Source organism: Myxocyprinus asiaticus, chromosome 49 (genome assembly GCF_019703515.2).
Source record: "Myxocyprinus asiaticus isolate MX2 ecotype Aquarium Trade chromosome 49, UBuf_Myxa_2, whole genome shotgun sequence".
NCBI classification, from domain to species: domain Eukaryota; kingdom Metazoa; phylum Chordata; class Actinopteri; order Cypriniformes; family Catostomidae; genus Myxocyprinus; species Myxocyprinus asiaticus.
Window position 1 is genome coordinate 15,557,968 of NC_059392.1, and position 27,975 is coordinate 15,585,942.

At 36.3% G+C, this 27,975-nt stretch overlaps 2 protein-coding genes across 2 annotated transcripts in view; both read left to right on the plus strand.

The window, feature by feature from the left end:
- Positions 1-12,585, plus strand: part of LOC127438258 (prolyl 3-hydroxylase 2-like) — an 82,601-nt gene extending 70,016 nt beyond the window's left edge. The window contains exons 7-15 of the mRNA XM_051693712.1: positions 2,060-2,100; positions 2,197-2,288; positions 3,196-3,323; positions 3,800-3,895; positions 5,848-5,998; positions 6,868-6,985; positions 7,098-7,173; positions 7,259-7,399; positions 9,921-12,585. Of these exons, the coding sequence (XP_051549672.1) occupies positions 2,060-2,100; positions 2,197-2,288; positions 3,196-3,323; positions 3,800-3,895; positions 5,848-5,998; positions 6,868-6,985; positions 7,098-7,173; positions 7,259-7,399; positions 9,921-10,013 (936 nt within the window). The 3' untranslated portion in view covers positions 10,014-12,585. The remainder of the gene's footprint in view (positions 1-2,059; positions 2,101-2,196; positions 2,289-3,195; positions 3,324-3,799; positions 3,896-5,847; positions 5,999-6,867; positions 6,986-7,097; positions 7,174-7,258; positions 7,400-9,920) is intronic.
- A 7,855-nt stretch (positions 12,586-20,440) lies between these two features.
- On the plus strand, positions 20,441-27,721 carry LOC127438283 (uncharacterized). The gene is made up of 5 exons (XM_051693771.1): positions 20,441-20,642; positions 21,741-22,049; positions 22,997-23,089; positions 24,394-24,525; positions 26,612-27,721. The coding sequence occupies exons 1-5, from the start codon at positions 20,600-20,602 to the stop codon at positions 26,770-26,772; spliced, it is 738 nt and encodes a 245-aa protein (XP_051549731.1). The 5' UTR covers positions 20,441-20,599; the 3' UTR covers positions 26,773-27,721.
- The last annotated feature ends 254 nt before the right edge of the window (positions 27,722-27,975 follow it).

Sequence of the window (27,975 nt, forward strand, 5' to 3'; positions counted from 1 at the left end):
TTGAATTGTAGATGTTTATTTATCAATATAATGACTCCCCTGCTTTTACTTGAGCCAGCACTAAAGAAAACATGTCCACCCCATATCTTACCAAATTTTCCAGCTTCCTGCAGGGAAAGATGAGTTTCTTGAAGAAACACTATATCATATTTCTTACGTTTAAGAAAAGAAATAACCTTCCTTCATTTTGTAGGATGCTCCAACCCATTCACATTCCATGTGGAGAGAGACAATCCACTCATATTAACATTTGACATTTTGATATAATAGAAAAAATTAATTGTGTCAAAAACATAATTATAAAGACCACATTTCAGCATTAGTGCAACATTATAACCCCGAACTTCCCCCCGAACAAAACAAACAGAAAAAAGAAAAACGTGCGCATTAACCCCACGCACAACAGCGCCAACCGGCGTCAATCTCTCTAAACTCAAAGAGTCCATGTACGCCTACGAGAGCCCCCGCAACAACTTTGCCATCGGATTGCTCAAGCCTGGTGCTTCTATACAAATTTTGTGAGGCAAAATTACATAACAGAAAATACTTTGTAAAACAAACTCCAGCCAATAGAAAGCATAAGCATAAAGAACAAGCAGATTCATCCACAGCTGTCCCGAAGGTATGTTCCTCCACAAAATAAACTCCAGCCGCTCGGTGGAACCAGCACAAAAGAAAACAAAACAGGCGACCCTGTTCCTCGGATGGTCCAGTGTATATTTAATGAGTCAAGTTGACTCAGAGGCCACATAAGAAACACACCATGATTTCCTTAGTCCATCAACTCTATAAAAGACATCGCTTGTTGTAGGTATGTAGATATTTTGCAGTCATCCTTATCACTGGCCGGGAACTTCAGTGTAAAAGCGATCTTCCGTCAATGCAAAAGTTTCTTGAAGGAGTGTTATTCCACAAAACAAACTCCAGCTGCTAGGCGGAACCAACACAAAAAGAAACAAAAATGGCACCCAGCTTCTTCAGACAGTCAAGAGTATGTACAGCGAGTCAATCCACTCACATGAGAAACACAAAATGGCTTACTCACTCCAATGTTTTATGAAGGACAGTGCTTGCTTGGGGCATAAAAATACTTTGCGGCCATCCTTAGTATTTATACTCAGTTTGGCTGGGAACATCAGTGCAAAAGCGATCTTCCATTGATGTCAATGTTTCTTGCATTCCTTGAATCAATCACGTATCTCTCTTGTCGAATTCGCAAAGTCTGGGAACAAGAAAATGTTGTGATTCTTCCAAGAAAGCTTTCCTTTGCTCCTCGCCTCGCGTAACACAAGATCTTTGTCGGATGATCTCAGGAATTTGGCCAGGATTGATCGGGGCCTGTCTCCCTCAGCAGATCTGCGAGCCAGGACTCTGTGAGCTCGCTCGATTTCCAGGTTATGGCCTGTTATGTCGAGCAGGCTCGGGAAGAGATCGTCTAGGAATTTCACCATATCTCTGCCTTCTTCATGCTCAGGAATTCCAACAATTCGGATGTTATTCCTGCGGCTCCTATTCTCAAGATCTTCAAGTTTTTCAAGAACGTGTTCTAAATCAACTTTGGTCGCCAGCGGATTATCAGATAATTCCCTCTCCGATGACTCCAGATAATCGATCCGCTTCTCAACATCTGTCACTCTTGTAACCAACTCAGAGAATTTTGTTTCCATCGCCGTAATCGATCGACGTATTACAGCGAGATCTTCTAAGTGAGCAACAACTTTCATCAGCATCACAAACCTGTTGGACAGTTGACGCTGGATTTCCCCGGCCGTACCATTCAAACCGAGTCCCTGGTCCGCAGGCCCATCAGAGGTTTCAGCTTGAGCACGTAAGTGTCTTTTTATATTTCCAGAGCCCGAAGATTTTGAATTTTTTTACATATTGACTTCAAAGAGCAAATATGTAGCAGGGTGTATCAAATCTCTCCAGATTATAACATAAAAATAACTTAAAAACTAGCAAAGTGCTCAGAGCTCGTCACCTACATGTCCGCTACTCGCATGGCGTTACGTCACTCTCACATTGATTGTTTAACCTTTGTGTTTGTCATTCTGTTCAGAATTATTGGAGCAGTTCAGGTGGTAGAGAAGATGCTAACAGGTAAACAGTGTAACTTGTTTATTAGTTACAGTTTTAATCAGGTTAATGAGTTCTCTGTGTTGGTTCAATGCTCATGTCTTGAATCTTTGTCTTTAGAATTCCTTCTGGTACAGATGGCTGGATGGACTATGTGCCGATATCAGGAAAGAAGAACGTCACTGTGGCTGTGGTTCAAGAGCTACGAGAAGGTGATGTCCTGTTTAACTTTTGAAACATACTGGAACTCCAATTTACAAATAAGATTGTCCGAGGCGATAAAAAATAAAAATCTTTGAAAAATCTAGTTTAAAACGTGTTTAAAAAAGTTTAAATGACTTTAAAAATGTCATGTGGTGTAACCATCAAGTAAAAGGTATTAAAAATACGTTCCTTGCACATTGAATGAGAGTGTAAACAACTTAATAATTAATAATAATAATAATAAAAATAAAAATAAACATTTTAATTTACCTTGATTTTCATTATCAATGTAAAATACATTTTGATGAAAATCCTGATGTTTTTTTATGGTTACACCATTTGACCTGGAAAAAAAAAATGTTCCTTTTCATAAAAATGTCAAAATATTTGATATTTTTAAAAAGGTAATGACCTTGAGAAGTTATATGGGTCCTCTCTGTTTTATGTTTTTTTTTTTTTTTTTTTAAATGACAAAATAGCACATGTTGGTTATACTCCATTGATTTTGATTTGGTGGGCAAAAGTTGTAAAAAAAATTTCACAGATTTTTAAGAAACAACAATAATAATAATAATAATAATAATAATAATAATAATAATAATAAATAACTCCAAACTACTTATAGCAACATTCTTTTTCTCAAGAACTTCAACTTTTAACGAGACTTATTTTTTTACTGTCTCCGGATGGTTACACCACACTTTAAGCCTCAGAAGAAAAAAAAAAAGCAAATTGACTTTGAACTGAGAAATTGAAAGCATGTTCATCATAGTAGAGGTGTATTCAAGTAAATGTTTTTGTGTAAGTTGTATTTTTGATAGCTTAATAGATTAAGACCCATTGCCATTTTTGTTGGTTTCTAAAAATCACTTAGCAAGTAAATGTATTCAAGTGTGAGTGTGTTTATGTGTGTAGGAGGTCCACTGCTGTATGAGAATGTAAAACTTGTGCAGAACTCTGAGGCTCTCAATGGAACTCAAAGAGTGCTTTTCGATGATGTCATCACTGAGGACGAGTGTTCTGAGCTTAAACATCTGGCACATGTGAGTGTACATCCACTGTTACACTGTGGTTGTGGAGACATGAAAATGTCCAGTTTTCTTAATGCGAGGAGAATGTTAGCATATGTTATGTTAGCATAACATTCCTTATAGCGTAATATAGTACAAATGTAAATAAATCGAGTTTAAAGGACGTACAAACAATGTTGTGAGTTTTTTCTCCTAAAAATTTGAGATCTTTTATTAAATACTATTAATGTCAAAAGCATGTTCCATTAGCATTTTTTAAAAACATTTGCTTCTATACTTCACATAATGGTAGCCAAAGTTGTTGGAACATTCCTGTTTGCCTAGGTGGGTTAGGTGTATTAAGTCATTGTCAGAGTGCAAATCTAATATGTACCTTAGCATGTACTGTTTCTGAACTTCTGTGTAGTAGTATATTATGTCATATTTAGAGTTAAATATTGTAATTGATTGAATGGGTTCTGTTATATGAATTATTCCTTTATTGGCAGAGTGTCACTGCAGCTGGTGATGGCTACAAGGGAAAAATGTCCCCTCACACACCCAATGAGAAATTTGAAGGGGCAACAGTATTGAAAACACTCAAGGTAAACTCACATTTACATCTAGTACAGTCAAGCTCTGTTCCAATACCAAGTGAGCTGCCTTGCTGTGTACTGCCTATAAGCAGCTGCCTTCTAAGGCCACATCCACACTATTTTGTAGTCAGTTGAATACTCCATTTTCTGTTTTCTAACATCATTGTTTTCGAAAGTATGTGGTAATGGAGAGTGTTTTCGAAACGCCCCATTTTCGGGGGAGGAAAATGCCATTCCAGTGTTTGGATGAGAGGTGTAAACAATCAGTTTTCAAACAAAAACACATTAGTGTGGACGTGGCCTACTACATTGTCCATTGTAAACTCCTTTTTCGATTTCCGAAAGTCATTGTTTCTCAAGGTATGTGGTACTACTTTAAGGGCGCTTTTACACTTGGTTTGATTGCTTGGACAGAACCTGAGTTTGTTTCCTTGCAAATCACTCCAATTATAATCAATGATGCTATCTACACTGGATATTAAAGTTGCGCCATGCTAACAGTAAATGGCCATTTTGTGCTGCACCTGCTGGCGCTACTCCTGCCAACAAGACAAATAAATGGTTTAGAGCATTGGTTCCGACACGTCCAGTGTATACAGCCTCAAGCTGTTGCGACGCGACATTGCTCGAGTTCAGTGTAGCATACTAACTGAAAAAAGGCAGCAACATGCCACATAAAAAGCGTTCCACACGAGAAGCGCACAGGAGACTCAACTTAGGGTGTGTTCACACTTGGCAGGTTTGGTTCGATTAAAACTAACTCTGATGCGATTGCTCTGTTAGTGCGGTTCATTTGAACAAGTGTGAACTTTGCCATCCGAACCTTGGTGCTCACCAAACAAGCGGACCGAGACCGCCTGAATAGTGGGTCTCGGTCCGCTTCCAAACAAACTCTGGTGCAGTTCGATTGATATATGAATGCAACATGGACCAAAGACATCTAAACGGACCAAAAACAAGAATTAATTTGCCTAATACTGACCTCAAGCATACCTGGTTCTTCTCATCATAGGAGCTATGTTGCCCATTACAGTTCGGTATAGGCGTTGGAACCGCCGTTGCAGCATATCTTCGTTTGTGTGTGCAACAGAGGAATTCCTGGCGCTGTTTTGACTTACATTTTGAAATGTATAATTTTCTTTTTTGGTCCAGACCAAGAGAACCGAACTACAAGTGTGAACACACCCTTAGTTGATTCCTATAGAGTTTGATGTTAGCATGTTGCTAAGCTAACAACATGATATTCCAATTATAAAATACAAAGCATACACAAGTGTGTAACGAGTGGCTGCTGGCAATGACAAAGACAGTGATGATGAAATGAAGAACCCAAGTGCAATTTATTTACAATAGTGAAATCCAGTAAACCCTAACTATATACATGAACATGAACATGGCTTAAACTTGACTTAACATGAACACGTGACAACGTTACCAATCACACAATACCTGACAAACAACAATGGAAAACATGAGGGCTTAAATACTTGAACATGGGAGAACATAAACCAATGAACAAACAGAACTCGAAACAAGAACACATGAACATGGAGGGAAGACAGTACATCACATGACCAGGAACACATGACATGAAACAGGAAGTCAACTTTTCAAAATAAAAGACATGAAAAACATGAATCAACAAAATACACATGACAAAGTGTTGCGTAAAACTGTCCATGTTTAATTAGATTGGACTATTTTATATTGTTACTTTTCTGTATTGAATGAAACATAAGTATATTTATAATCAGCATTTTGCTCATAATGCAACATCTTCGAAGGATTCTTACCTTTTGGAGCAGCTTTCGTGTCACGCATATGATTCCTTTTCATCCTGTTTACGTAGGCAGATTGTTTCAGTGTTTAAATCATCTTACATATGTTCTTTTATTAATCTACACTTTTGATTGGACAAATAGTCACAATTAGTTTAATTATTCACTATTTACCCTTTGCAGTATGGATATGAGGGACGTGTACCTTTAAGAAGTGCCCGCCTCTTTTATGATGTCAGCGAGAAGGCCAGGCGGATAATTGAGTCATACTTCATGTTGAATTCCACTCTGCATTTCTCATACACACATCTTGTGTGTAGGACAGCCATATCTGGTAAAGCACTTTCTACCTCAGGTCACACCACATTTTGAGCAATTCTGTTAAAAGTATCTCACACATTCCTTTAGTTTACAGGTACTTGAATACTAAAGTTTGACATGTAATAAGATTTATCATGACATTGTTAAAGTATTAATAATGCTGGTAAATAAGGTATACAACTTTATTGCAAACAGTCACCATAACATTAATGCATTAGGAGTAGTGAACAATACTTTTTTACAGCATTTATTAATCTTCATGTTAGTTTATAAAGCATTGTAACTTGTAATGTTATATATGCCACATTTAATGTTAAAAATGTTTTAGTAGATGTAGAAATTAGTATCAGTATTAGTAAATAACAGTGCAGAAAAGTTATGGAAATTAAGAAAATCTTAAAAGTAATGGATTTTTTAATTTATTTTTTTATTTTATATTATTGCGAATTAAAAATTTTCTTGTTATACTCTGCTCTACAATATTTCGTAGTGAAGAGTAAAACTGCTCGCGGGCAATATTGATGCCCGATTTCTGAACTAATCAGTTTTTGGAGTCTGTTCTTTTCAGTGAATCTGTTTGCAAATTGGTCTCACTGATTCATTAGCGAATCTGAATGAATCTGAATTTGAATGATTTTTGAAAATACTTATCCAGTAATCACTTAAACGTCATGGAAATTAGTTGGTCAAAAAGTGTGGAACCCTGATATTAACTATTGCGCTAAATATGTTTAATGAAATAACCTTATTGTAAAGTGTTACCGTAAAGCACTTAAATATTTTCCTGCTAAAGCTATGTATTGGCTGTGAAAGGACCAGTTGTTTTTTGCAATTATTGGTGATTAGCATGTTTCATTTTATGATATTTTCTTCTGATTAAAGGTCAACAAGATCACAGAAATGATCTTAGTCACCCAATACATGCCGACAACTGTCTACTCGACCCAGAGGCACATGAATGCTGGAAAGAGCCGCCTGCATATACCTACCGAGACTACAGGTGAGATCTTTTTATATGATGGTAAGAAGGTTAGAAAATCTAGTTCTAACTTTAGTGTATTTAAACGTATTTTAACAATAATTTTTCCTTCTCTCTTTTTCTGGTCATTCAGTGCCTTGTTGTATCTGAACGGGGATTTTAATGGTGGAGAATTCATTTTTACCGAAATGGATGCCAAGACTGTCACTGTAAGGAAGTTGCATTGTTCAGCATTTTCCACACCAGTCATATCAGAAAGATTTTATCATTTTAAAGCAATGTTTCCTGTTGCAGGCCTCCGTGAAGCCCAGGTGCGGCCGGATGGTTGGTTTTTCATCTGGTGGAGAGAATCCACACGGTGTGCGTGCGGTCACCAGAGGGCAGAGATGCGCTGTTGCACTTTGGTTCACTTTAGACCCCCTCTACAGGGAACTGGTGAGAAAGCATAAACATATTAATTTCAGATCCATTTTGGCAGTTTGTAATCATTTATTCACCCTCATGCTGTTCCAAAACCGTATGACTTGCATTCTTTTGTGGAACACAAAAGGAGATGTTAGGCAGAATATTAGCCTCAGTCACCTTTCATTGCATCTTCTTTCCCCCCCATATAAAGAAAGTGATTGGTAACAGAGACTAACATTCTGCATTCTAAAATGTCCTTCTTTTATTCTGTTTTGTGTTTCATTTTTCGGCTCATAGAAACACTAAATAATTGGAATGTTGTGTAATTTAAAGCGGAATTTTCCATTGAACAAGCCTTGCGCCACATATACCCACCAAACAAAAGTATTATATCCACGAATGAGTGATGTCAAACTGCCAAACCGCTTCCTGTTCTCACAACAAAGCAAAATTATGCCCTGTGTATTTACACTTACATATTTATAAAACACTTACGCCTTTCACCTACTCTGACCTATTTGTGTGTATGTGATGAAGATCCTGCACACTATAAATAAAACCTAGGCATAATAAGTAAATAAAATATTAAAGCCGAAGTGTGTAATAGGCTTGGGATTGATGCCTTTTTCAAGTATCGATATTCAAAAAAAATGTCCAGATGATTATCGATATATATCAGCATTTTTTCAGAATAAATAGGGCTGCTCATTGCACACCTTTGTCTCTTCATAAATATTTCTCAACACAACTTTGGTAAAGTGTGAGAGGCAGGGTAACTTAAAGGTAACAGGGTATCCGTTGCACTCACCGTCTCTGGAGGCTGCTCAAAATTCTGCAGCACCATGGAGCTCAACTCACATTTTTATCCATTAAATTCGATCCAAATCATTAAGGACAAAGATTATTTACTCTATCCATCACTGGATGATATATTGTGTATAGGTATTTTTCATTTAGCCTACACAATGTATTTTCAGTTACAAGTATGTCTTTTTGTGGTTTGAAAATTGCATAATAATTTCTAATCATTCAGTTACACCAGTTTCATACACCAACCTGCAAACGTCACTTTGTTCATTCTTGAAGAGGTACAAAAACCTTCGTCAATTTTTGCGTATGGTGACTAGATCCACAGGTTTGCCTTGTCCTACCCTTGACCCGTTTCAGTAAATGTTATATCACCCTCTTGTGGTCTCCCAACACTATTACTCCAAACTACATTAAACAGAAAGCAATTAGGCTTCTAATTTAAATATCGGCTAAAGCCTTAAAAAATATATCGATAACATTACATGCCAAACAATAATAGATAAATTTATATTTTATGACATGCCTAGTGTGTCATTTTGTCAATGTTGAAATACTTTCTCCTATCCAGTTTAATATGCAAAAACAACTATAAAAAAGCCATTATTAGGTTGATTTCCACATGAAAGTATGTATTTGTGGTGCTATCAAAACATCACTCTGTTTGTCTCAGCATAATGACCAAACTGCCGTTTTTGGTGGGAGTATGTTTTTCGAACCAATTGCAGGCTGGGGCAGTGTTCTGAAATTTTTGTGAAAAAGTAATTATTTTCGCAATTCCATTTGGTGAGGCTAGTGGCACAGAAATGAACAGTGTTGGGGAGTAACTAACTACAAGTAGTCCTGCTACTAACTTGACTACATTTTTACAGTTGCTCACAATAGTATAGCGCTGTAACATCACAAAACGCTACATCTGTCACATCACATTGTAATAATGAAGCTGAGGGAGTAATCAAGTGGGCACACCTAAACCATGCTTTATTTCAGGGCCGGGAAAACCAAATCATCTTTTGGACAGTTCATGTAAATGAACCGGTTAAAATAAATGATTCGTTTATATTTACAGTTAGGAACTCCAGTTCATTTTAGTGAGTCAGTTCATTCGAACTTGTTCACATAAATTATTAACTGATTCACTTGAGCCCCTGTGCAGTTAATCAGTGAATCGCTTCTTTTTCTAAGCGAAAAATTTAGTTAATCACTGCTGTTTATCACTGTTTGACACTATATATACACACTAGGGTGTTTTCTAGTTTTGTTCATTTATATTTAGCACAAATTTGTTTCATTTAATGTTGTCAACTATTGCCGGGTGTAGGGGGGGTTAAGGGGGGCATTGCCCTCATAGATTTTTCTTGTGCCCCCACTCGGTCGGATGGCGAAAGGACCCCAACCCCCCCAACCACAAAAAAGAAAAGGTCTCATCCTACAACCAGCCCTTTTGTCAACCTAATTGTTTAATGTTAGGTGATATTTAATTCTGCAATAAGAATGTCTTATTTAAAATGGGTTGAAATCTTATTGTTAAATATTTAAAATTCAGTGTAGTAACTTGTAGTGTAGCTAACTACTTTAACTCAGTATCTTGACTTTATCTTGCAGCTGGTGAAGCTACTGTTTCAATGTAGCTTCCCCAAAAATGAAAATGACACAATTTACCTATAAATGACTAACATACTGTACTTTACTGTATATTGTACATGGCATGACTGAACTCCAATGGTTTTAAATCAATCTACAGGAGAGGCTTCAAGCTGATGAGGTGGTTCAAGCCTTGGAAAACCAGCACATGTGGGATCACAGCCTCCAAATAAACCCAAAAGACGAGTTATAGTCCAGCAGCCAACGGATAGAGAGCACAGGGTTCATGTCAATGCCTATTTATTTAATGATCAGAATGATTTTATTTTTTTACGGTTTGATGTAAAGGTTTTTTTATTTTGTTTTTGACTATTGGTAAAACTATTATTATTACTATTATTTGTGCATAGTAAGACCTCAGTTCAAAATCTGGCTCACATTTTTGCTTGTTTTAGCGTGTTTGCAATGGCTTCTCGTTTTATACCCTTAAAGTCAACGTGAAATCAAAATTCACAGTGTTTACTTTTACCCTTATACAGTATTGTGTTCCGGTCAAAACTGAATGATTCACTTTTTGTTCCTGAAAACTAGTTTATTTCATCCAGTTGGAATAAAATTTCATGACTTTGTTCACACAGGACATCTAAACACAAATTATAAGATAACTTTCATAAAATTTTATTGGTTTTATTACACTTTGTTACACCTCTGGTGTTCCCAGTCTAAAGTGACTAGCCATTAGAAAAGTATGGATTAGACTACAAAATACAGAAATATTAAGTGTTCAGGAGCATCCCATTCCTTTAGGTGAGCACATAAATGGATGTATGTTTGCACACACAAAGTCCTCGGACATGTGCACGCACACAAAACACACACACACACACACACACACACACACACACAACGTGTGTTGAGCACCCTTTTGTGCATTGTCTTTCCATGTACACTCTTTGAGTAGTATTTCAAGATCTACTTATCATATTATGTGTTTGGGCTCATTTGAATCGGGATAGTCTGCTGTAAGTTACGTCATCTCATTGACTATATGTATGTTTCAGGAAGTAAGAAGGAATAAAGGGACAAAAGACACTCCTGTTTATTATATTTAAGTGTGTCAGTGGGAATTTCATACACTAATACTCACTGCAGTTTGGCCTCTGAGCTCATTGCATTTTACTAACTGAGACCTTTCCAACAATATATAACATGGCTATCTTTTTCAGTGTTTTTACCAACTCTGAATATAATTGTTGTGATAACAAATTAGCAAATTATGAGAACAAAATAGTTTAGTTTGTCAGAAAAATTAAAAAGCATTATTTAATAATTGGTAGGATCAGATTTGCATTGTAAAGTCCAGATGTTAGCTTTAAAATGAAACCCTTTTTGTTTAGATCAAGCAAGCAGTTAATATTTTATCACATAATTTTACATTTTTTCTGCATGGAGTGCCCCCCCCCACTAGTCCGGTATAAACTCAGTTCAATGAATCCTTCTATCAATAAAAAATATACATCTATATACATTTAAAATATGTTCACTAAAAAGAAGTTGACAAAAAGATCTAATGCAATATCTCGGGGTAACATATGCAATATGAGAGATTTATTAACAATCTTAGTTGGCATGTTTTGACCTGGAACACAAAAGGTATTAGCACAAATGAACACAACACAAGGGTTAATACACATGTCTGGTCTTATTGTGCACAACTCATTAATGCACATTATTAAAAAAAATTTTTTTTCGTAATCTTTCATCAAACTGAAATAACTTGCTCCGCCTCTGAAATTACCTTCCTTTTTGTCTGACGTAAAATAATGTTATAGCCAACTAGCCAAATAGCTTCTGTTGTAGGTAATGCAGTCTTTCTGAAATCTCTGCAATAGTTAAAGCAGTAATTTAATGCTAGTTTGAAATGCCCACTTTTCACAATCCAATCAATTCACGCTGGATATAATCAAGTCTATAATATTTTTTCTATTACACATTTAGAAATGTGTCACATTACGGAAATAAAATGGGCTGCGATTGCATTTCATGTTGACTTTAAAAGAAACGGAACATTATTTTCATTGCTATTAAGGAAAATATGGTTTGGCAGTTTCATTTTAGGAACTGAAACTTACCATTCATAGCAGCAATAATCTGAATAGCTGGACATAATCCAAGTTACCCCAAAAAAAACAAAAAACAGACTATGAAAAATTAGGATTTGCACAGTTATATACTTACTGGACATTCTTCACTGCTATTAATATAGCTGTTAGTGTTTTTGCTTTTAATGTACTATAAAAAGAGCACTGTGATTTATTTCTGTGACACTGCAGTGCTTTTAGATTACTCAATTTATCTCATGCCTCAAAACCATGGGACTAGATAACTGTTTACAAATGAGCTGACTCAGAGCTATGGTGTGGTTTGATCATAGACAGCGACCGTATAATAGCAAGTGTCAGCAGAATTTGATATTAGGAACCTTTTTTAATAAAAGATTCTATTTGTTCCTGTTTCAAGGAATTTGAATTTAAATGTGGCATATAACTGTCCTTTCAAATTCATTGACTTGTGTTGCATTTCTCTCTGTGGACAGTTGCAATGTGCTTTGCACTGAGATGTATGGAAGAAAATAGATTGTTAGGCTACTCATCTTACAGTTGATTTTAAACTAGCCGGAGCTCTTGTTGAATTTTGAATAAGGAGGATGGCCACTTTTTGTCACTGATATTTAAGTACATGAGTATTTAAGTATGCTTTTATGTAATGTAAAGTGTTGTTTGCTATATGGATTTTAAATTAAAGACTGAAATATATCTACTCTATCTGTGTCCTTCAGTTTTTGTTGCCAGAAATAATTAAATATGTAATAACTACACTGTATTCTTTGTAATTGAGGAAACCAGGGTTAGTTGTCACACTTTTTACTCCAGTGAATATTTCTCAGGGTAGCTTCATTTTTGAAAGTCAATTTCTGCATAGCCATGTACCTTAAAGTTTTAACTACAAAAAAAAAAAAAAAAAAATGGTATTGAACATTTGAACTGTTACTGCCCAGGAAAACAGATCCAGTTAATGTAACACGTGATGACCTTTTGTGACAACATCAATAGCAGGACTCTGACACGCTGTTTAAAACACTGGGGTAAGTTGTTCAAATGAAAATTGTTATTATACAATTGTAAACTGTTATATATTTTTATTTAATTTTGCTAACTTTTTATAAATTTGAATATGTATAATAATTTAAACTGATTAATTAAAATAACTTATTTGATCATTTAATTCATTTAATAATAATTTCATTTATACAATAATTTACAGTGGCAGGAAAAAGTATGTGAGCTGGTTTTCTGCATTTCTTAGTCATAAAGTGAGATCACATTTTCAAATCACATGTACAGACAAACACAATGTGCTTAAACAACACACAAACAATTATAATATTTCATGTCTTTATAGAACACATCCCATTAAACATTCATAGTGCTGTGGAAAAAGTAAGTGAATCCTTGGATTTAATAACTGGTTGATCCTCCTTTTACAGTAAGAACCTCAACCAAGCACTTCCGGTAGCTGCGGATTAGACCTGCACAACGTTCAGAAGGAGTTTTGGACCATTCTTCCTCACAGAACTGCTTCAGCTCAGCCATATTTTTAGGATGTCTGGTGTGAACTGCTCTCTTGAGGTCAATCCACAGCATCTCTATTGGGTTAAGGTCTGGGCTCTGACTAGGCTACTCCAAAAGTTGGATTTTCTTTTTTAAGAAATTCTGTAGTGGATTTACTTCTATGTTTAGGGTCATTGTCCTGCTGCATCACCCAACTTCTACTGAGCTTCAGCTGGTGCACAGCCACCCTGACATTATCCTTAGGAATTAATTTTTCCCTCGATGATGGCAAGCGGTTCAGGTCCCGAAGCAGCAAAGCAGCCCCAGTCATGATGCTTCCTCCACCGAACTTCATCATTGGAATTGTGTCTTCATATTGGTATGCACTGCCTTGTTTATGCCATACCTAGTGCTGCGTGTTCTTCCCAAACAATTCAACCTTGGTTTCATCAGTCCACAAAATATTTTCCTAGTAGCATTGTGGAGTGTCAAGGTAATCTTTGGCAAACTTCAGGCACGCAGCAATGTTTTGTTGTAAAGCAGCGGCTTCTTTCATGGTGCCCTGCCATGGACACTATGCCTGTTTAATGTTTTCCGTATAGTAGACTCTTGAACAGAGATGTTAACCAGTTCCAATGATTCCTTAAAGTCTTTAGATGTCACTCTAGGTTTTTGGCTGGACGGCCAATTCTAGGGAGAGTAGCCACAGTATTAAATCATCTCAATTTATAAAAAAATTGTCTAACAGTGGACAGATGAATATCTAAGCTCTTCGAGATAACTTTGTAACCCTTTCCAGCTTTATGCAAAGCAACAATTCTTGATCATAGGTCTTCTGAGATCTCTTTGGTCCACGTCAGCAGATGCTTCTTGTGAATAGCAAACTCAACATTTTTAAGTGCTTTTTATAAGTTAAAGTAGCTCTAACCCACACCTCCAATCTTGTTTCATTAATTGGATGCCAGGTTTGCCAACTCCTGACTCTATTTAGCTTTTTGTTGACTTCATTTTCCTAGGGGTTCACATACTTTTTCCAACATACACTGTGAATATTTGAATGATGTATTCAGTATGTACAAGAATATATATATATATATATATATATATATATATATATATATATATATATATATATATGTATGAGTTGTGCTCAAAAGTTTGCATACCCTGGCTTTTATTTAAGGATAGTGATCATATGAAGCCATTTATTATCACATAGTTGTTTGGCTCCTTTTTAAATCATAATGGTAACAGAAATCACCCAAATGGCCCTGATCAAAAGTTTGCATACCCTTGAATGTTTGGCCTTGTTACAGGCACACAAGGTAACACACATAGGTTTAAATGGCAATTAAAGGTTAATTTCCTACACCTGTGGCTTTTTAAATTGCAATTAGTGTCTGTGTTTAAATAGTCAATGAGTATGTTAGCTCTCACATGGATGCACTGAGCAGGCTAGATACTGAGACATGGGGAGCAGAAAAGAACAGTCAAAAGACATACGTAACAAGGTAAAGGAACTTTATAAAGATGGAAAAGGATATACAAATATATCCAAAGCCTTGAAAACGCCAGTCAGTACTGTTCAATCACTTATTAAGAAGTGGAAAATCTGGGGATCTCTTGATACCAAGCCAAGGTCAGGTAGACCAAGAAAGATTTCAGCCACAACTGCCAGAAGAATTGTTCGGGATACAAAGAAAAACCCACAGGTAACCTCAGGAGAAATACAGGCTGCTCTGGAAAAAGACGGTGTGGTTGTTTCAAGGAGCACAATACGACAATACTTGAACAAAAATGAGCTGCATGAAAGAAGCCAATACCACAAAAAAGTCCAGTTACAATATGCCCGACAACACCTTGACACGCCTCACAGCTTCTGGCACACTGTAATTTGGAGTGACGAGACCTAAATAGAGCTTTATGGTCACAACCATAAGCGCTATGTTTGGAGAGGGGTCAACAAGTATTGCGCTCCTTAAAACAACCACACTGTCTTTTTCCAGAGCAGCCTCTATTTCTTGGAAAATTCCAGAAAATGATGTCAATTCTTTAGACAATTAGCCAATTAGCTTCTGATAGGAAGTGTACTGAATTGGAGGTGTACCTGTGGAAGTATTTTAAGGCCTACCTTCAAACTCAGTGACTCTTTGCTTGACATCATGGGAAAATCAAAAGAAATCATGGAATTGTGGACCTCCACAAGTCTAGTTCATCCTTAGGAGCAATTTCCAAACACCTGAAGGTACCACATTCATCTGTACAAACAATAGTATGCAAGTAAAAACACCATGGGACCACACAGCCATCATACCGCTCAGGAAGGAGACTCATTCTGTCTGCTAGAGATTAACGTAGTTTGGTGCGAAAAGTGCAAGTCAATCCCAAACAACAGCCAAGGACCTTGTAAAGATGCTGGAGGAAACAGGTAGACAAGTATCTATATCCACAGGAAAACGGGTCCTATATCAACATAACCTGAAAGGCTGCTCAGCAAAGAAGAAGCCACTGCTCCAAAACTGCCATAAAAAAGCCAGACTACAGTTTGCAAGTGCACATGGGGACAAAGATCTTACTGTAGGATATTAGATGCAAAAGATTGCAGCCATATGACTTAAAACCCAAACTTCTAACCCTGGAATTCCTCAACGTCATAAATTAAAAGACTCTGCTTGAGCTGACATCAAGAAGCCTAGAAGAAGCTCACATCTGGCCAATAAAACTAACAAAAGAGACTTGTCCAGATAGCGCATGACTTGAGACCTCCATGCTTCTGAGGAAATGCCCCCACATTTAATGTTTCTGGCCTGACACTACTATTAAGACCATCTCTGCAGAGAGACCCCTGAGTGCAGAGGTCACAAGCAATAAAGGACAGAGTTGAACAAGCTTCCCTTGAGAGATCCTCCTGAATTACAATGAACAAAACAACGCCAATTCTATGACTCTTTATTCTACACGATAATTAGTCATGAGATCCTTATTAACAGGCAAACAGCAGCTAAAAAGGAATCCATGAACATTGTACTTCGCTTGTAACGATGCTGGCTGCTGGCAATGACGATAACGAAGACGATGATGATGAGAAGAACCCAAGTGCAGTTTATTTACAATAGTGAAACCAAAACCCGAACTTTAAACATAAGCATAACATGGCTTGACTTGTCAAGAAGCAAAACACATCCACATACATTCAATACTTGACAACAGACAATGGAAAACATGAGGGCTTAAATACAAGACATGGGAGAACATAAACCAATGAACAAACAGAACTCTAACAAGATAATTAAACAATAAACCAATGAAAACATGACACATGAACGTGGAGGGAAAACATGAAATCACATGACAAGGGAACAGGAACTAAACGTTTCAAAATAAAAGACATGAATCAACAAAATACACAAGACATATCCCCCCCACTAAGGGGCGGCTCCCGATGCCCCAACACATAAACAAAACACGTAAAACATGACATAAATTCAAAGTTCTGTAGGGAGCTGGGGGGGGTGTGTCTTGAGGCATGGGGCGTGTGACCAGGGAAGAGTCCGTGGGGGGTGGAGCCATGAGAGGCTCGAGGGGCGGAGCCATGGAACTTGGTGCCCGGAGAGTAGCCGAAGACTCGAAGGGCCAGGGTGGAGTCGATGGCAGGGAGGACCAAGGCGGTGCTAGAGCCTTGGAGGAGCAAGGTGGAGCTGGGGGATCGGAAGACTGAGGTGGAGCCAGTGGGACTGAGGACCAAGGTGGAGCTGTAGGGAAGGAGGTCCCCAGTGGAGCTGACAGATCGGAGGGACGAGGCGCAGCCAGAGGATTGGAGAGCCAAAGCGGAGCCAGGTGACCGACAGACCAAGGTGGAGCCGGAGGGACGAGGGACCCCGGCAAAGCCGACAGGCTGAAGGACCGCAGTGGAGCCAAGGGAACGCAGAGCTGAGGCAATATCGAGGGACTGACAGGCCAAGGCGAAGTCCAGGGCTCAGGGGTTAGAGGGCCGAAAGTTCCTTTTGCCTGCTCAGGAGCACTAAGGGTGGGTATAAGTGTGGGAACCGTATCCAGGTCCAACTGCTCAGATGTGGCTGTGACGTTGCATGGAGCAGGCTGAGGTGTTGCTGTGCCATGGCATGGAGCAGGCTGAGGCATTGCTGTGACGTGGCATGGAGCAGGCTGAGGCGTTGCTGTGTCGTGGCATGGAGCAGGCATCAAGGAGGAGATCGGCTCACTTAACCCCACCCTAAAAATGTCCTTCATTAAAATCCACCTGGCTGGCCAGAGCGCAAAAGTTCTCTACGTACTCCTCCAGGGGACGATTCTCCTGACGTAGCCATATGAGTCGAACTGCTGGGTTCATAGTTAGGTCAAGTATTCTGTAACGATGCTGGCTGCTGGCAATGATGATGACGAAGACGATGATGATGAAAAGAACCCAAGTGCAGTTTATTTACAATAGTGAAACCAAAACCCTAACTATAAACGTGAAACATGAACTTGACTTGACATAAACATAACATGGCTTGACTTGGCTAGGAGCAAAACACATCCACATACATTCAATACTTGACAACAGACAATGGAAAACATGAGGGCTTAAATACAAGACATGGGAGAACATAAGCCAATGAACCAAGCAATACAAGGAAATGCAACACAAGGAAACACAACGACACGCAAGTACATCTCCAGACTTTAGCTGAAAGTGCTGGTGTGTTAGTTAAATACTTTGGGTAATCCGACTGCAAATCGATTTAGACTCAAAGAAGGATAAATGGTTCTTAAGGCATTGTCAACAGACTCCATAAAGTTCATTTTCACTGTACTGATCATTTACTTCACATTCTGTCACTACTCACCAACCTGTTTCATGTTGTATGTGTTAGATTAGTTTTATGTTTAGAATAGCAATAAAGTTTGTCTGTATTCAAAGATAATTTGACTGTGGTATATTATGATAAATAATCTCATCCCTGTTTTTAAAAGATTTCGCTTCAAAGCTATACCTAAATATGTGCTATATTTTGATAAATAATCTCATCACTGTTTTTAAAAATTTCGCTTCAAAGCTATACCTAAAATATGTGTGATATTATTTTCAGTAAGCCATGAGAATAATATTACTCCAATAAGTGAATTAATCATAATTCCCTTATTAAAGCTAATTCCTTATAATAGAAATTGTGAGCGGATACAACAAGACGTTGTATTACAATTTTAATGGTGGAGAATTTTATTCAGACAAATAATCTAGTTATTTGTCATTTATCTAATTTATAATGGTTGTCGAACACGACTAATTCAATTATAAATTTCCTTACATAATAATGTAGAATAAGGACAGTTTAATTTAATTCCTAGCTCACACATTCTGTTTCCCTACATATAATGTTGGGGGTACACAGGCACTTTAACCCACCCGTGTACAGTTAAACTACCAAATATCCTACATACTTTTTGGAGAAATGTTCTCTGGTCTGATTAAACAAAATGGCCATAATGACCATCGTTATGTTTGGAGGAAAAAGGGTGAGGCTTGCAAGCCGAAGAACACCATCCCAACCGTGAAGCATGGGGGTGGCAGCATCATATTGTGGGGGTGCTTTGCTGCATCATGAGGAAGGAAAATTATGTGGATATATTGAAGCAACATCTCAAGACATCAGCCAGGATGTTAAAGCTTGGTCACAAATGGGTCTTCCAAATGGACAATGACCCCAAGCATACCTCCAAAGTTGTGGCGAAATGGCTTAAGGACAACAAAGTCAAGGTATTGGAGTGGCCATCACAAAGTCCTGACCTCGACCCAATAGAAAATTTGTGGGCAGAACTGAAAAAGCATGTGCGAGAAAGGAGGCCTACAAACCTGACTCAGTTACACCAGTTCTGTCTGGAGGAATGGGCCAAAATTCCAGAATCTTATTGTGAGAAGCGTTTGACCCAAGTTAAATAGTTTTAAGGCAATGCTACCAAATTCTAACAAAGTGTATGTAAACTTCTGACCCACTGGGAATGTGATGAAAGAAATTTCTGAAATTGAAATTGCTGAAATAAATCATTCTCTCTACTATTATTCTGACATTTCACATTCTTAAAATAAAGTAGTAATCCTAACTGACCTAAGACAGGGAATGTTTTCTATGATTAAATGTCAGGAATTGTGAAAAACTGAGTTTAAATGTATTTGGCTAAGGTGTATGTAAACTTCTGACTTCAACTATATATCAAGCCTTTGAAGTTGAAGATAAGAATCTTCTGCTGTTTTCACTCATTCCTCAAACCATTGCTATGACACAGACGATTGCTGTATAATGATCAAGATCTAATCAGCTCCCATCACAAAGACTAGTACAGAAAATACACATTATACCATTGCAAACAAAATGTGCGATGCTGGATTTGTAAAGAAAATGCCAGAATTATAATCTGTGTTTCAGTTTCACATTCAGGTTGACTTTTAAACAATGTTTTAGGATTGCCTTACAAGTTTAATGCTGAAACCACATTCACTCTACGTCACTATGCTCAGCAGGTTGTGCGTTCCCTCATGGATGTGGTGTCAAATCATAACTGTATCGATCAAATGTATATCTTTCAAACTAAAAGTATCTCTGGTGTGTGTATGGTGTTTTTTGTGGCAGTTTATTCTCATTTGTGTTTGTGAGGCTGACCTGCTTTCATAGTTCTTTTAAACTCTTACATGCTGCTTCAAAGTGACTCATACAATTTTTCACCCACTTCGAAAGTGGTAAGTGTATCATTTAATGTCATATTTTCCAGATCTTATGTGTTCTATAATGCATTGTGTATTTAAATATTATCATTTGCAAAAGAAAAGAAAAAGTATTGGAAACTTTCTTAGTTTGAACACTGCCTAGTGGACTTTGTCCTCAAGACAACATTGTGAAGAAGCTCTGTTTCATATGTGCCTCTTGGTCTTAGAGGCACAGAAGAATAACTGAGACTTATTCATTCGCATGACCACACAGGAACCTGTTTAGGTATCTCTGCCAGACTTCAAGTGCTTGTATCACCACAAACGAACGAGGAAGCTTAACACATTCGCATTTAAAGATTCAAAGTGGAATTGTGCTCCTTTGTTCAGGTCTTTTTTTTTTTTTTTTAATCTGATGAAGTTGGATCTGGGCTTTAACTTGAGCTTTCTTCTTGTTTAGACAGTTTTTCTATTTACTGCAAAAGGTTTTGAGTATTCAGAGCACACTCTGTGCCAAATCGAGGCATGGATCGACTATATAGTGAAATATTTTTTCTGTTAATCGCAGGTAAGTGGGATAGCACTCATACTATTTCAAAAGTTTTATCAACGTTTTTTGGAAATAATTTACATCACTTCAAGAAAGGCAAGTTGCAATTTTTGATGTAAAAATGCATTTTACTCATTAAGTCAAGATATATTAAGAAAGTATTGTTTTGATTAAAACTATGTAGTTCATGCTGATAATGGCACATATCTTTGTTTAGCGTACTTAAATCAAATACGGTACTGATGTACTTCTGCCCCAAGTAAGTAAGTTTCTGTAGCTCAACTTGTAGAGCCTGGGGCTATCAATGGTAAGATCGTGGATTCGGATACCAGGGAATCGCTTTAAAATTTACTTTGGAGTGTCTGCCAAATGCATAAATGTAAGGTACAAATAACCTAATTGGATGGTAGACAACAAAGTAACCTGCTTCAGTTGTGCGTTTTAAAAGGATTTTTGGCGTGATTAAGTCGAGATACTGCATATTGTGAACATTTATTGTTTCGAATAAAACTACGTAGTTAATATTGACAATGGTAAAAAACTATGGTTAACATATTTTAGTAACATACTTGCATAAATATTCTACCAAACGAACCAATTACCTGCTTGGATAGTAAATGCAAAGTAACTTGTTTCAGTTGTATATTTGCAATTATAATAATTTTTTAAAGTGTTAAAGTAAAAAACATTACGTCACAATATATTATGAGAATGTATTGTTTTGAATAAAACTGAGTAGTGCATGTTGAAAATGGCACGTAATTATGTTTAACAAAGTTATATAAATATATGGTACTAATGAGGTACTTCTACCAAAAGCAAAAATGTCCTGCTTGGATTGTAGATGCAAAGTAACTTGTTTCAGTTGTACATTTAAAATGCTAATTAGGTATTTTGTAATTATCTATATTCAACTAATATCAAACAAGCTTTCATAAGGTTTCATAATCGTTTATAAAGTCAATAGTCCAATCAAACACGTATTGTGATCAATTATTTATTTGCTACTTGACTGCCGAATATAAATAAAGGACAGTTTTTTATTCATTTATTCTTATATGAAATACAATTTGCATTCTTTTTGTATCCTTTTTATCCAATCTTTGTATCTTTTAGGTGCTTTGATTAGGAGTACATTTCAAAATCTCCATCTTACACCAAAGTACATTAAAGTCTGTGAAGGGGCCTCGGTCACAATCAACTGCACTACTCCATCAGTTGCCATTGGGTACAAAGTGAGCTGGCATTATTACCAAACATCAGAGGCCAACTGTGACTCAAAGAGCAAACTTGAAGGACAACATAGTAATACCCTTTACATTAATGACATCAGGACCAATGAAAGCGGATGGTACTTCTGCAAATTTATAATAGATATTCCTTATCTTGAAGAGCAGTGCAGTAATGGGACTCAAGTTATTGTTGGTAAGTATTGAAGGGATGATTAAAAGGTGTGTATGCTACAGATGAATACAACACAAATTGTTTAATAAAGAAATCTGGCAAGGAATCTAATCAATAAATGTACATTTAAATTATATATGAAAACAACCAATTAAAATCCATCAAAGCGACTACACAGCACCTGATTGGTAATAAAAACCTTGTTCTAAAAATCAGAAAAGGCTCAACTCTGATTCCTTCTCTCTTAAAAGAAAATTCTGGGTTCATTACAAGTTGAGCTCAACCGACAGCATTTATGGTATAATGTTGATTACCTCAAAAATAATTTCGACTCTACTCATTTTGTTAAAAAAAAAAAAAAAAAAAAAAACGAAATCGAGGTTACAATGAGGCAGTTACAATGGAAGTGAGTGGGGCCAATTTTTTGAAGACAGAAATGTGAAGCTTACAATTTTATAAAAGCACTTACATTCATTGTTCTGTTAAAACTCATGTTTTATTTGATCTGTAAAATTATTTAAATCATCAATTTTATGTTCGTTTTAGGGTTTACGGCTTACGTCATCATACTGTAATTTGTATTTTAGCATCTACAGATTGACCCCATTCACTTCCATTGTATGTGCCTCTCTGTAACCCAGATTTTAGCTTTATTTTTAAAGAAAAGAAAATGTATTTTTGTGGTAATCAATATAACACCACAAATGCTGTCAACTGAGCTTAACTTCTACTGAACCCGGAATATTCCTTTAAAAAAAAAAAAAATTGCTTTATTGTAGCAAAAACAAGCAAGACTGACTGATATCTAAATGTACAATTTTGGACAAACTGGCTCATCAACAATTTTTAGTTCCTCTTTCAGCATCTTTAGCCAGAGACATTTTTTATAATCCTTTTATTAGATCAAATTTTTATTAAAAAGGTCGTCACAGTTTTAGCAATTTCAATATGGTTTGCTTCTTCTACAGATGCCAACATCACCAGCACCCAGGAAAATCAGAACGACACTCAGAATTGGAATCAGAATACCACAAATTTACACAATACTTGCTTGTTTAATGGTAAATCTTTATCTGTTTAATATTCTAGGTTATTCGTTTGTTTGTTTTTTATTTAAAGGAATATTCCGGGTTCAATACAAGTTCAGCTCAATTGACAGCATTTGTGGCATAATATTGATTACCACAAAAATTAAATTTGACTCATCCCTCCTTTTCTTTAAAAAAAAAAAAAAAAAAGAAGCAAAAATCGAAGTTACAGTTAGACATTTACAATGGAAGTGAATGGGGCCAATTTTGGGGGGATTTAAAGGCAGAAATGTAACGCTTATAATTTTATATAAACACTTACATTAATTCTTCTGTTAAATCACATGTATTATTTGAGCTGCAAAGTTGTTTAAATTGCCATTTGTACAGTCATTTTAGGGTTTTAGGGTTTGATGACATTACATCGTCATGGAAATAAAGTTATAAAATTAGCTATAACATTACACAGAAAAGGTAAGTAAGTGATTTTATCACACTAAAATCATGTTAACACACATCTTGTTTATATTTTGTAGTTATAAATGCTGTCGATTGAGCTTAACTTGTATTGAACCCGGAATTGTTATAATTACTTTAACTCACTTTATTAACCTTTAAATATTCTGACATGTGCAGCCTTCATAAGTGGCTGCAAAGCAAGGATAGTATTCCATGATAACTAATTATGATAAGCGTTTAGCTCTTACTTTGAGTTCCAATTCGAATCCTTTTATGGTTTCATCATTTTCCTGCTTGATCTTAATTACTTATGGACAGAAAGTATTTATTATCATGGTTTAATTGTTTATTGCAGGTTCCGATTTTAGTAAAGCTTTCTTCTTAAAGACAAAGTATAACACAGCTACAAGTATAAAATTCAGTCAAATGACACATGTACAACCTAACATGTTTTCTAATTGAAAGGCCAAAAATACATGCAAAGCAACAGCTGGTCTAGCATATTTGTAGATATATAGAGGTGAAATTTGATAAAATTATTTATTGTAATCGTATTAGATTCAAATCAGAGTTTTTATAATTACATTTTTTATTTAATTTTTTGCCGGTAGAAAAGCCACAGTAATTTAAAATCATTTTACCACCGTCTGAGGTGGCCAGTTTCCCACAACTTGGTCACACTGTGGCTACAACATCGCCATCTTAAGACTCAGCTTACAAGCTAAACAATTAGTTGCTAAACAATGTCTTGTAAATACTGTTAATGGGATTTTGAATATACTAGGTGTAACAACACTGTAACCATAAGAGGAGCCATATAAATCTGAAGAAATTACCTAATAAAGAATTATGTTTTGTGTCCTTTTTTTGTGTTACAGCTACAACTACAACCTCCCCAATTGGTTCTTTCCACCTGGGTGAATGGTGGATCTGGTTGGCATTGGCAGTCGGATGCGTAGTACTAGTTATGTCAATTGTTGTCATAAGGATTTTGACTTGCAGAACTAAAGGTGTGTCTTTTTACTTGGTATTAAAATTACTCAAATTACACTTAACAAAATCTATGTGCATTGGTGTCATTTATGGGTGGGATGGGTGGAGTATGTCCCCACCACTTTTTGCCTTGGCCAATTGTGTCCTTACCAGTTTTTTAAAATGACTTGCATCAGTGTCATGTATACAGAGGAAACATCTCAATTTCATTTGTGTGTGTAATAATGATCCAACCCTGCAATTTGTTATATTTAATGTAACAAAGATTGCTCTTTGCGGATGTTATGAGCAGCGCTGAGTGACAGCGGGCACGATGTTCTCTTGTGCAAACAGACACATACTCTACTTACTCCGCAGTTCCGCAGCTCACGCCCCTTTCCAGTTCCGTTGTGAATCAAAATACAACCAATTGGTCCCTGCTCATTTTACATGAGGATTATATCTCGGAATATATCGTACTCAAAACAAAAACATAACCACTTCTCTCTGTTGGATGACCCATGTGTTTATCTAATAAAATACAAGGACTGAATGACTGTCAAGAATGACTATTTATCAAAACAGTAAAAGATTATTTGAAATGATCTGTACATAATATATTTAATGTATTTCGTCATTTTGTGATGACAGCCCAGAGCTGGGGGCAAGTATTAGGATTTTGATCTTTATTTATTTATTTATTTTATTTTATTTTATCCCCAATTTGGAATGCCCAATTCCCACTACTTAGTAGGTCCTCACTGTGGTGCGGTTACTCACCTCAGTCGGGTGGCGGAGCACAAGTCTCAGTTGCCTCCGCATCTGAGACAGTCAATCCGCACATCTTATCACGTGGCTTGTTGTCACTCAGCAAGGATTTGAACTCGTGACTCCAGGGGTGGTAGCGTCAAAACTTGCTGAGCTACCCAGGCCCCCAGGATTTTAATCATTTAAAAAAAAAGAAATGTCAAATGACGTAGAAATATTTTACATTATGCACTATTTCTAGGTCACTAATCAAATAAGCAAATGTTTGACATGGATCATGTAAACTCCTTTGTACAAAAGGTCAGATTTTGCTTCCATTGAAGCACACAAGGTGCTCTTTGGAGTCTCAAATCATGCTGGATAACATGGATTATCAAGTTTTGCATGAACACGTGGAGCCCATACCAGCTCGAGTGCATGCTTTCTTTAAAACAAAAGAAAATTCTCTGTAAGCTGTTGTAAAATGACTATAAGCTCACACATGTGACCGCACATTCTATATTACAGGAATATTCAGGGTTCAATCCAAGTTAAACTCAATGGACAGCATTTGTGGCATAATGTTGATTACCACAAAAATGTACTTCAACTCTCCCTTTGGATAAAACTGTACACAGATATGGTTAAATATGGTAATGGATTTTATCACACTAAAATCATGTTAACATGTATAATGTATACATCTTGTGGCTATACTTTTGAAACAGTGCGTATTTTAATGTTTATCGACTTGCCCCATTCACTTCCATTGTAATTGCGATTTTTGCAATTTTAAAAAAAATAAAAAAGCAACGAATTGAAATTATTTTTTGTGGCAAAACTTTATGCAACAAATGTTGTCGATTGAGTTTAACTAACTTGTATTGAACCCAGAACACTCCTTTGTTGCTGCCTTGTGTCATATTCTGATAATATAATTTGTAATTAAAAAAATATGTATTAAATTATTTTTAAAAAAATTATAATTCAACATTAGTATCAGACTTTAAGACCCGAATCTTGATCCTATGTTTGAAAGTCACACATAAGTAATCTTCATAAGTGAGACTCCACTAAGAAACGACAATTCCTTTGCAGGAAGAGTCTTTGCTCAGGGTCAGACATTTATTTCCTGGGCCTCAGAAAGAGCACTGAATGGATGTGGGTGGTGTGTGTTTCAGAGCGCTGAGAACTAGTTCTAGTTGAAGAGGATTAAACTGCCTCTCAGTGCTTGTGGTTAGACAAGAGAAGTGAGGTGCGGCGTGAGCGTGCACAACAAAACCGTTTTCCTCCAACGACCCTCAGCGTGGCGTGTGCTTTGCAATGTTCACTATTTGATGTAACTCTTCAATGATCTGCAATGCTATTTGTTTCTAGAGATCATTTATGAGAACACCAAACCCCAAAGACAGGGCTGCTGGACGTGCTCTCGGAATCGGACAGAGAGCTTCGACCTACCTGCGTCCAAAAAAAATGAAACCATTAAACCATTGAGGAAATATGATTGTATTTCAACAAACAAAATCCGCAGACCATAGATATTCCATTTGAAAGTTTTGTATTCTTCAAACCTATTCAAAAATCCACACAATATCTTGTACATTTTCTTACTCTTAACCTGTATTTAATGATGTAATGCAGCATTTCCCATAAAATGAGAAGCTGCACAGCTGTACCATAAATGATTATTAGCATTTTTAAAGAATAAAGAGAGATCATAAAAAATGTTTTGTTTTTTATGCAGTACTGCCCAGAAGAAGATAGTTAACTCAAAAATAAAAATCCTGTCATAATTTACTCACTCTCATGTCATTCCAAATCCATATGAATTTAATTTATAGATGTTTTAATAAATATACAATTCAAATTCTCGCATGAACATGCAAGTCACTGTGTACGAGCATCTCTCATAGTAGTCATGAACATGGAACGGATGACATTTTCACTGGGTTTAGAATGACATTTCGGTAAATTATGACTGAATTTTCAAAATTGAGTGAACTACTATGGGTTCAATACAAGTTAAGCTCAGTTGACAGCATTTGTGGCATAATGTGATTACCACAGAAAAAAATTATTTAGACTCGTCCGTCCTTTTATAAAAAAAAATATAAAAATAAAAATAAAAGCAGAAATCAAAGTTACAGTGAGTCACTTACAATGAAAGTGAATGGGGGCCAATTTTTGGAGGGTTTAAAAACAGAAATGTGAAGCTTATAATTTTATAAAAGCACACATTAAGTCTTGTGTATTATTTGAGCTGTAAAGTTGTTTAAATGATCATTTTTACTGTCATTTTAGAGTTTAGGGTTTGCTGACATTACATTGTCATGGTAACGAAGTTGTAAAATTTGCTATAACTTTACACAGAAAAGGTTAGTAAGTGATTTTATCACACTAAATTCACACATATTATTTATACGCATATTATTTATATTTTGTGGCTATACTTTTGAAATCGTGAGTATTTTAACATTTAAAGAAAAGGAGGGGCAAGTTGAAATTTATATTAGTGGTAATCAATGTTATTATTGAAATTAACTTGTATTGAACCCAGAGTATTCCTTTAATACCAAACAAACTACAGGTTTAAGAAGAAACGATTGGGAAAACTGCTTACAGTTGTATTTATTATTATTGATATTCAGAGTTTAATAAAGTATATTGCATGCTAATCATGATTGAATCCTTATTCTTTGTGTTTTTATTTTACAGTTTTATTGTAGCATTCGATTTTAATC